This window comes from Doryrhamphus excisus, linkage group LG6 (assembly GCF_037039965.1).
Source record: "Doryrhamphus excisus strain RoL-2023G ecotype Guam linkage group LG6, RoL_Dexc_Guam_v1.1, whole genome shotgun sequence".
In the NCBI taxonomy this organism is placed as follows: Eukaryota; Metazoa; Chordata; class Actinopteri; order Syngnathiformes; family Syngnathidae; genus Doryrhamphus; species Doryrhamphus excisus.
Window position 1 is genome coordinate 2,940,865 of NC_136362.1, and position 10,853 is coordinate 2,951,717.

The window sequence follows — 10,853 nt, forward strand, 5'->3', positions numbered from 1 at the left end:
TGATATTACGATGTTACGTTACGACGTTCGCTGCTAACAAAACAACGACAGTTGTCTAAAGAAAGAAAGCTCTAGTTATGGAAATGGTTAAATCTCCTAACATTTCGTCGTGCTGTGTGACTACATTTGCTTAACGTGACCTACAAATGTTGTTTGTTAATGTTTACATATGCGTAGATGCACAATTACCCACAATGCACTGGGAGGGCGTGCAACAATCTATTGTGTGAAGTTGGCCTGAAAAAGGAAACGTAACGAAATTGTCTTCAAAATAAGAGCTAAAGAAAGTCCATATTCTAATACAAACAAACTAATTGAAGACAGATCACCTTTAAAAGACTAGTAATACGTTCATCTGATAAAATCAGCACTTATTAAACTTGTATTTTTACCCCCCACATACCTAAGTCAATTCCTGTTATTTTATTCTGAAAAGAAAGCAGAAATGAAACCGGATGTTTCACTTCGACTCAAGATAACTTGTCCTTGTAAGTGCGTGGCGCAGGACGACGTCGAGGAGGACTTATTTTCTCTGGATTTCTTCAAACAATTGTTATTTTTTTTGGAGGGGATGATGCGGAAATCCTGAAATGAGAGTGTGAGATGTTATTACTTCCGAAAGTGTGGATAATACCCGTTGCCACGTTGATGACTTCTGCTAAAGTGGGTCTGAGAAGAAGCTTCTGCTGCATTCATAAACACTTCTTTAGGACTCACAACAGCCCTTGAGCTTTGTTTACCCACCGACAACAAAACAAACAAACTTGCTGTGCGATTGGGATGACAATGGCTGAAAAGAATATGATAAACATGGAGGATCCCGGTGGAGTTGTCAGGCTCCGTGAGGAACACGAAAAGGTAAAACTGTATATAAGACACAAAGCATGGCTTCAAATGAACTCGTCCAGTCTCAGCTGGTGACCATGCGGAGGCCAGAGACGGAGTTCAGCTCCACATGGGTCAGCTTTAGTGCTTTTGTGCAATAAGTAAACAATCAAATAAACATATTGCTCTACTAATGTTCGCTACATGGCACATTTAAATGTCTGTCACGATGACGCTTCTATTTTCCATAACCTTACTTCTTTCTTTGACTGCCTCAGAACTTACGCAACAAACAGAATATTCAGCGCAGGTTTAATTAAACTGCGTCGTGTATAAAATGTAGTAATTCGTGCGTATTTCCCATTTAGGTGTTTGAATCGCTAAACGAAAGTGAACCAGCACCAAGCTAGTTAGCCAGCTAGCTACAGGAGCTAACGTTAGCTTGAAACTCTCGCACGTCAACGCCCCCCTTGCTCTACTTTAAAAGTCACACTATAAAAACACACGGGGAGTGGTACAAACATACAAAGATACAAATACTAGCTATAATGCATATTTTTATTTGACTAGCTTGAACTATTTGGTGTTTTTGTAGCTCTGTCTTCCTCTACTTCCTGAAACTTGTTTCCTATGAAATGGTGGCCTATTTGTTTTGTATCATTGTGTTCCATTTTATCTGTGGGTTTCCTTTGTATGTACTTTTAGTCCCCTAAAATATACAAAAATTCCGCTATTAAAGAATCTGATATATTTATTAACATTTAATTTCAGTAGTATTGTCCCCGATAAAATAGTTTCTGACAGATGGACGGAAATTACATTAACCGAGTAAACAGCGCCCCTGCTGGTTGAAGACAAGTAGTGCACTCCATTTGCCTCTCCCCAGTGGGTTCTATGTATGTAGTTTGGTGGTGCTTTTTCCTTCAATGGGACAATGGAGCTTCACATTGTGCAGGGGCGTGAAACGGCAGCTGGCTAAGCGGGAATCTTACAGGGAGCATCCCTTCCGACTGAATAATGACCGGATGGTATTTGGTCATAATTGGTGTTGGTGGTCGACTTTCAGTCATTACGCAAGATGAAGTAGCATCGCGTATCTTTCTTAGCGTAAGTCTTCATCGTTATCAGTCGATGAGTGCGGAAATCTACTAATAAAGACGCCATTTTTTTTTTCAAACACATTTCAATTCAGTATTATGATTTATGCAAGTTTGTTTGTCCACACGAAAACAGGTGGTGAAGGACTGCGAACGTCGGATTCAGCATTGGTAAGTAACGCTAACACATGAATTACTAAAAAAAAATTGGTAATCAATTCATAAGGGGAGGGCGGATTTTTTTTTTTTTCATGGGACCCACAATTCCTGGTTGCACTCCTGCTCATGAAAAGGGAACCATAAAATCTGCTTAATTTAGACCAGGGGTCTCAAACATGCGGCCCGCGGGCCAAATGTGGCCCGCAGGACACTATTTTGAGGCAAGTTTGATATGGATGCTGTATGGTATCATGTAACCAGAAAAAATTATTAAGTTTGATTAATGTTCATGTTAAAGGTTAAATAACTGTTAATAGTTAACCTCCTTATCCGTGTGGAAGTGGTAAGTTTTTGGCGATTTAAGTTTAAAGGAAATAACTTGAAGGCTACCGTTTAGGTCGCTAGCTCTGTAGTTTGCGAGTTAGCATGTGTCTCAAGACCCTGCAGTTGCGCAATATGTTGTAAATAAAAAAAAAGTATAAATGTGACTATAGTCGTGTTTTGTCATGTCTACAGGGCTCTAATAATTTTTGTTAATTTTAATCTGAAAAAAATAATTTGTCTAAGGTTTTATTATTTGCCGTTTTATTATTATAGTTTGGTCACCTTAACCGTTATCGTTTTTTGGTGTTATTAGCTTTCTGACTGTCGCGCACATTCGGGCGAATGTTGGTCTTAGCCCGAGCCTCGAAAAACTCTCCATATTTTGTCACGTTTGTGACATTATAAACGAGGTCAGGTTTCACGCGGCAGACATGATTGTTTTTGTTTCATCTGCTGAAGATGTTTAAGGTAGGACACTACATGCAGGTGGCGATTGCTGCGGGCTAGAATGGCGCTAGCTACAGGTTGTTAGCATTTAAAGGCATTAAATAGCATATGTGAATTTTTTTTTGAACGAAATCGACTGATATGGATCGGTGTCCGATTGATGGGAGCATCCTTAATTATTATTATTATTATTATATATTAAATGAACTGAATAATGGCGCTAGCTAGCAGGTGACTAGTCTATCATGTGACTTAACTTTTTACATTGTTATGTACGATATACAGGGAGAATCTGTCAGGTGATTACCAAGCCCTGAAAGACCGCCTCAAAACTCTTCCTGATCAAGTCTCGTACGACATTATGGTAAGCGTTCCCTCTGTTTCATACATTCCTGACCAAAAAGCTGCCCCAATTTCCACTCTGTGTATAGTTTCCATCTTGTCTCCCGTCCTCCATGTTTCCAGGTGCCGTTCGGCCCTCTGGCCTTCATGCCCGGGAAGCTGCTGCACTCGAACGAAGTCACGGTGTTGCTGGGTGACAACTGGTTTGCAAAGTGCTCCGCCAAGCAGGCTGAGAAAATTGTCGACCACAGGATGAAGTGTGAGTCCCCCCCCCTCTCTCTCTCTCTCTCTTACAAAGGTGTCGCACCCTGTGAAAAGCACCCCATTAACAGGTTGATGTCAAAGCATTCTCCACTGTCACCAGCAGAGGGCGCTGTTGCATTAGTCACAGCAACGCCTATGGAAACGGGGACACTGATATTATTTATAACATCCTGCAAGTGGCATTTTGAAATATGAAATAATAATAAATAGTCTTTTTTCCCCCCTGTTTGTCATTCTAACTCAGGGGTCTCAAACTCAATTTACCTGGGGGCCACTGAAAAAAAAAATTATTAAAAACAGAAAAATATACAAACTTTTTCAGTGCTTTGGTTCCGATTTTCTACAATAAAAGCTCTGATAAAACATTCAACTGTTCTCAAATATCTTAATTTTTATTTTTCTGCACAAAATAAGATGAAAAATAAATAAATCAAGAATAAAGAAAATCAATCAATCAGTAATAAATAAATTTTTAGACAAATTTTTTTTTTCAGATTAAAATGAACAAAGCATTATTAGAGCCCTGTAGACATGACAAATAGTCACATTTATACTTTTTATTTACAACATATTGCGCAACTGCGGGCTCTTGAGACACATGCTAACTCGCAAACTAGACAGCTAGCGACCTAAACGGTAGCCTTCAAGTTATTTCCTTTCAACTTAAATCGCCAAAAACTTACCACTTCCACACGGATAGGGAGTACAACTATTAACAGTTATTTAACCTTTAACATGAACATTAATCAAACTTAATATTTTTTTCCGGTTACATGATACCATACAGCACACATATCAAACTTGCGCAAACATTAAACTTTCATATCAAGACGGGGGCCACAAAATAGTGTCCTGCGGGCCACATTTGGCCCGCGGGCCGCATGTTTGAGACCCCTGTTCTAACGGAACGCATGTAGCGATCTCTGATGAGAACTCTTGTGAGAGTGTTAAGTGACGTAGAAATGCGCCCCCACCCCCCACCCCAAACACGCACCCACAAAATTTGGTGCCCCAGCCTGCCCTGCTATTACAGAGTTAAGTGCTGTAATGCAAACATAGCGAGCTGAAATGTGTCAGACAGCGGACGGGCTTGTCAGGCCTTCCCTGTTTGACCTTTTCTCACTTCCACTTGATGCACACGCTGAAGGGGCTCCCGGTCACCATGGAAACAAGGGCTCTCTGCTTGCTTTTTGTAAAAGGGCTTAATTGTTGTGAAGATTTAATGATCCGGAGTGGTATTCAGGGCAGAGGATATTGTGTACGCTTTGAGTCATAATTTGCCCCCCCCCCCCCTCAACTTTGAAACATTTCAGTCATTATGTTGAATGTTTGTTTCGCATGCACGCATGCGGCCTGCAGACGTGTTTATACTTCATCAGTGCTCATTTTGATGTTTCCAAATCTCTGCTTTCAGATGTGATGAGTGAGATGCACGGTTTGGCCAAGACGAGGAACAACTTTGAAGCCAGAGTGGGAATGGTGAAGGACTGGGAGAACATCTCATCTGTATGTTACTTTACACTTTTACAAAAAAATGCTCTTCATTTTTTTATTAAAATTTTTTTTATCATCTTTGTACATTTTTATCTTACAAAAAATGCTCTTCATTTTTTATTTACATTTTTTTATCATCTTTGTACATTTTTATCTTGTAATTTTAGGACTTTATTCCCATATTTTATATATATTTATATCCCATATAAATATAATCTTCAAAAAATTGCATTAAAAAAAATTATTTTATTTTTTATTATATTTTAAAAATATTTTAAACACAATACGACTCAAATTTATTCAAGTTAATTCTCATAAAATTGTAAATTTTTTCTTGTTAAAAGTTTCTCTTAATATTTAACTTTATGCTTGAAAAGTTAGTTATTTTTTTATGTTTTTGTTTTTTAATGTCAAAATATTTCAACTTTTATTATAAATATTATTCTCATAATTATAACCATATCTTCTTAATATTATCTTTATTCCCATGATATAACTTTTCCAAAAATTCCAACTTAATTTTTTGTTTCTACCAATATTATGACTACAAAAAGCAATGAAATGTTTCTTTAATATTCCAACTCTATAGTTGAACTCTACGTGATTTTTCCTCCTAATATTAAAAAAAAAAATCCTATCAGAATCCAACTTTGTTGTTAATATTTTAACTTTATTCTCATGAAATTATTTGTTTTTCTATTTCTGCAGTTTTTTTTTCAATGGCTTCAACTTAAAAAAAAAAACAAATTTTTTTACTTTATTCCCATATTTTATATATATTTATATCCCATATTTTATTTTCCCAACCTAATCTTCCAAAAATTACATTTTGGTTTATTTAAAAAATATTTTAAACAAAATACGACTCAAGTTCATTCTCATAAAATTGTAAAATTTTTCTTGTTAAAAGTTTCTCTTAATATTTAACTTTATTCTCGAAAAGTTAGTTATTTTTTTATGTTTTTGTTTTTTAATGTCAAAATATTTCAACTTTTATTACAAATGTTCTTCTCATAATTATAACCATATCTTCTTAATATTATCTTTATTCCCATGATATAACTTTTCCAAGCTAATTTTCCCAAAAATTCCAACTTAATTTTTTGTTGCTGCCAATATTATGACTACAAAAGCAATGAAATGTTTCTTTAATATTCCAACTCTATAGTTGAACTCTATTTTTTTTACATTTTTTTCCCATCATATTTTAACTTTATTGTTATGAAATAATTTATTTTTCTATTTTTACACTTTTTTTTCAATGGCTTCAACTTTTATTTATTATTTGTTTAATTTGTTAGTTAATTTTTTTTTGTAATTATAACTTTATTGCCATGATATTTTGACTTATTTGCTGAAAAATAATGATATTTTGACTTATTCTGTGAAAAATAACAATATTACAATGTTACAATAAAATTACATATTTTTCTTGTTATATTACAAATTTTTTCTTTTAATATTTAGACTTTTTTGTTTACTTTTTTTTTTTTTTAATTATTACAGATTTTCCAGATTTGAGTAGTGTTCTATGTTTAGACTGTTCCACAGGCCGCCTACGGCCCCCGGCCCCCGTCCCACATGTTGACACCTCTACTGACATTGCTTGTGTTTTAGGAAAAGGGGGGCTACGTTGACATCAGAGAGGAGATCGGGGAACACGAGACCACTTTCACTAAAGGTATTTAAATTTTTAACCACCACGCTAATGGCGTCCACTGGAGCTGAAATCACATATATGTCGCATGCCCCCCCCCCCCTCCCCAAACAGGAAAACACAGAGTGGCTCACAAACCACATTCAAAGCCCAAACTGGACGCGGTCCTGGATCTGGAAGAGGACAGTGACGGAAGTGGTGAGGACGCCCATAAAAAAACCGGGACGACAAATTCTTTCATGACTCAGGAGGAGTTGTGGGCTCGATTGGACGAACTGGAGAAAATGGAGGATCTTCACAACGAGCGTGATAGGTAAGCCACGCCCACTTGTATGATTTTCGGTTATTAAAGTTATTAAAATATTTTTCCTTAGGTTGTCTGACAATGCAGATCTTGTCGGCGAGGACACGTCGTCGTCTTCTTCGTCGGAGGAGCAGAACGAAAGGGACTCCGCTCATCGGGTGAATGGACCCCGTGACAGCGTTCCCCCCAGCGGAGACGAGGAAGACGACAACAGTTTGCCGACTATTTACTTCTCTCACACGGTGGAGCTTAAGAAGGTCGGTGACGACGACAAGTCATGTGGTTCGGGTCTCCATGTCGGAGTCAAAATGGTGTCTGTGTGCTTAGGTGAGGATCAACACGAGTAAAAACACCATGTTGAAGTTCAGCGAAAGAAAAGAACACAAGGAACATTCAAAACGAAAGAAAAGAAACGGTCACCATAACGGACACTCGCATCACGAAGTCCACAAAATCCAAACCCCTGCAGACATCTACAGGTAGAACATTGTTCATGGCCGCAACATCGTTTGCTTCGTTTCATAGTTCTTCACCCTTAGGCTGTTTGTGGACGTGAGGAATGGAGAACCCATCCCCAAGAAGTCCATACTGAAATCCCGAAGTCGGGAAAACAGCGTGTGCAGCGACACGAGCGAGAGCAGCGCGGCAGATATGGAAGAGCGACGAATTCTGGGGCGTGGTCTCAGCCACGACGAAGCCACGCCCAGCGACAACAGCACCAGCGACGGACTTACGGAGGAGGACAGCCCGACGGGATTGGCGCCGCTTCCAAATGGACGATTTGAGGTAGAATTATTCATTCATTCATTTTCTACCGCTTTTCCTCACGAGGGTCACGGGGGGGGGGTGCTGGAGTCTATCCCAGCTATCTTCGAACGAGAGGCGGGGTACACTCTAGACTGGTGGCCAGCCAATCACAGGGCACATATAGACAAACAACCATTCACACTCACATTCATACCTATGGACAATTTGGAGTCGCTAATTAACATAGCATGTTTTTTTTGGAATGTGGGAGGAAACCGGAGTACCCGGAGAAAACCCACGCATGCACCGGGATTTAATACTTCCTACTCTAGGAGATTTTTTTTCTACCTAATTATGCATTTTTGGCCTTGTGCGACTTATACTCCGGAGCGACTTATGTATGTTTTTTTTCAACCTAATTATGCATTTTTGGCCTTGTGCGACTTATACTCCAGAGCGACTTATGTATGATTTTTTCTACCTAATTATGCATTTTTGCCCTTGAGTGACTTATGTATGTTTTTTTTCTACGTAATTATGCATTTTTGGCCTTGTGCGACTTATACTCGGGAGCGACTTATGTATGATTTTTTCTACCTAATTATGCATTTTTGGCCTTGTGCGACTTATACTCCGGAGCGACTTATGTATGTTGTTTTTCAACCTAATTATGCATTTTTGGCCTTGTGCGACTTATACTCCGGAGCGACTTATGTATGTTTTTTTCTACCTAATTATGCATTTTTGCCTTTGAGTGACTTATGTATGTTTTTTTTCTACATAATTATGCATTTTTGGCCTTGTGCGACTTGTACTCCGGAGCGACTTATGTATGTTTTTTTTTTTTTTTTACCTAATTATGCATTTTTGGCCTTGTGCGACTTATACTCCGGAGCGACTTATGTATGATTTTTTTCTACCTAATTATGCATTTTTGGCCTTGTGCGACTTATACTCCGGAGTGACTTATGTATGTTTTTTTTTTTACCTAATTATGGATTTTTGGCCTTGTGCGACTTATACTCCGGAGCGACTTATGTATGTTTTTTTTCTACCTAATTATGCATTTTTGGCCCTGTGCGACTTATACTCCAGAGCGACTTATGTATGATTTTTTTCCTACCTAATTATGCATTTTTTGGCCTTGTGCGACTTATACTCCAGAGCGACTTATGTATGTTTTTTTTCTACCTAATTATGGATTTTTGGCCTTGTGCGACTTATACTCCAGAGCGACTTATGTATGTTTTTTTCTACCTAATTATGCATTTTTGGCCCTTGCGACTTGTACTCCGGAGCGACTTATGTATGATTTTTTTTTTACCTAATTATGCATTTTTTGGCCTTGTGCGACTTATACTCCAGAGCGACTTATGTATGTTTTTTTCTACCTAATTATGCATTTTTGGCCTTGTGCGAGTTATACTCCAGAGCGACTTATGTATGATTTTTTCTACCTAATTATGCATTTTTGCCCTTGAGTGACTTGTACTCCGGAGCGACTTATGTATGTTTTTTTTTTTACCTAATTATGCATTTTTGGCCTTGTGCGACTTATACTCCGGAGCGACTTATGTATGTTTCTTTCTACCTAATTATGCATTTTTGGCCTTGTGCGACTTACACTCCGGGGTAACTTATGTATGGTTTTTTCTACCTAATTATGAATTTTTGCCCTTTTGCAACTTATACTCCGGCGCGACTTATGTATGTTATGTCCAAAAAATACGGTATTTATAATATTTGAACTTTGTTACAAAAATGACGTTGTTTCCCCGTCATAATTACATGACACATATTTTTCTATGAATATTTTGACTTTATTCATGTAAAATTACAGTTTTTTTTGGTTTTGTTTTACTGCTGCTGTTTTACTTTTCTTGTTAAATCGTATGTTTAGAATGTGCTGCATTGAAGTAAGACTATATTATTAATTAACTTAGCAAGCAAACACTTAATCAATAAAATAAGCTTTATAAAAAAAATAGAATGTTCTGCGTGCCACAAAAGGCCCCCGGCCCGCCTTTTGGACACCCCTGGTCAAGTATCCTATGATACTGTTCTTCATGTGGGAAATAACAACGCCACATCAGATAGCGGTTCTCGCACTGACGCCCCATTTTTTTTGTCTTGCAGGCGTTCTCGGGTACCGTGGTGGAAAAAGACCCCATGCCCTTGGCCGTTCCCCACCTGACCATCGCCCCGCCGGCTTTGCCCACCATCCTTGAGTGGAAACAGGAAGAGGTGGCGCCCGACGTGGCGCCCCCTCAGCAGCCTGGTAAACGCGTGTCAAAGTTCAAAGCTGCCAGGATGCAGCAGAAATGATGGCGCGTTTGTTTTTGATGTCCTAGCGTCTTTTTGTTTCCCCTTTTTTTCTTTATACTCTTGCATCATTCAGCTACTATACAGTACTTAAATACTGTACAGTACATACATAAATACTGTACACTACACGGTTTGGGTCGGTATCGAAGGTAAGGATACAAAATGTCGGGTCTCTTTTCAGCCATCGAAGGTAATCCTTTATCGTGAATGTACTACGTAGTTTTATGACAAGCTTTATTATGAGACGCAAACAATATTAGCAGGGGAAAATGACAATAAATGATTTTGCTTACAAGTCATTCTCTTTGGTTTTCCTCCTAAGGCAGGACACTTAAAGGGGAAGTGCGCTTTTTGGGGGGAATTTTGCCCATGATTCCCAATCTGATTCAATGGTTTTCATACAAGAACTACACACAGCAACGCAATAGGTGGATAAAAACAGACACTACCAATGCATAATGCAGAATAATTACCTAGAATTTTAATTATTCTAATGAATTAATTATTTAGAATAATTAACTAGAATTTCTGTACATTGTAGTGCAGAGGTCTCAAACACGTGGCCCGCGGGCCAAATGTGGCCCGCAGGACACTACTTTGAGGCCCCCGCCTTGATATGAAAGTTTAATGTTAGTGCGGCCCGCACAAGTTTGATACGGATGCTGTATGGCAGGGGTCTCAAACATGCGGCCCGCGGGCCAAATGTGGCCCGCAGGACACTACTTTGAGGCCCCCGCCTTGATATGAAAGTTTAATGTTAGTGCGGCCCGCGCAAGTTTGATATGGATGCTGTATGGCAGGGGTCTCAAACATGCGGTCCGCGGGCCAAATGTGGCCCGCAGGACACTACTTTGAGGCCCCTGCCTTG

At 38.7% G+C, this 10,853-nt stretch overlaps 1 protein-coding gene across 1 annotated transcript; it reads left to right on the forward strand.

Annotated features, from left to right (window-relative positions):
* Positions 1-477: 477 nt before the first annotated feature.
* uri1 (URI1 prefoldin like chaperone) lies at positions 478-10,398 on the forward strand. Its single transcript, XM_058087581.2, has 11 exons — positions 478-858; positions 2,059-2,093; positions 3,138-3,216; positions 3,318-3,453; positions 4,873-4,964; positions 6,570-6,633; positions 6,724-6,922; positions 6,984-7,170; positions 7,241-7,392; positions 7,453-7,699; positions 9,797-10,398. The coding sequence occupies exons 1-11, from the start codon at positions 781-783 to the stop codon at positions 9,983-9,985; spliced, it is 1,458 nt and encodes a 485-aa protein (XP_057943564.2). The 5' UTR covers positions 478-780; the 3' UTR covers positions 9,986-10,398.
* The last annotated feature ends 455 nt before the right edge of the window (positions 10,399-10,853 follow it).

What these genes read in the sequence shown, in the direction of transcription:
- uri1 (XM_058087581.2), top strand. Translation starts at nt 781, where the DNA reads ATGACAATGGCTGAAAAGAATATGATAAACATGGAGGATCCCGGTGGA. An exon ending in CGAGACCACTTTCACTAAAG is followed by an intron (nt 6,634 to 6,723) that starts GTATTTAAATTT and finishes CTCCCCAAACAG; the next exon opens with GAAAACACAGAGTGGCTCAC. An exon ending in ACCCCTGCAGACATCTACAG is followed by an intron (nt 7,393 to 7,452) that starts GTAGAACATTGT and finishes CTTCACCCTTAG; the next exon opens with GCTGTTTGTGGACGTGAGGA.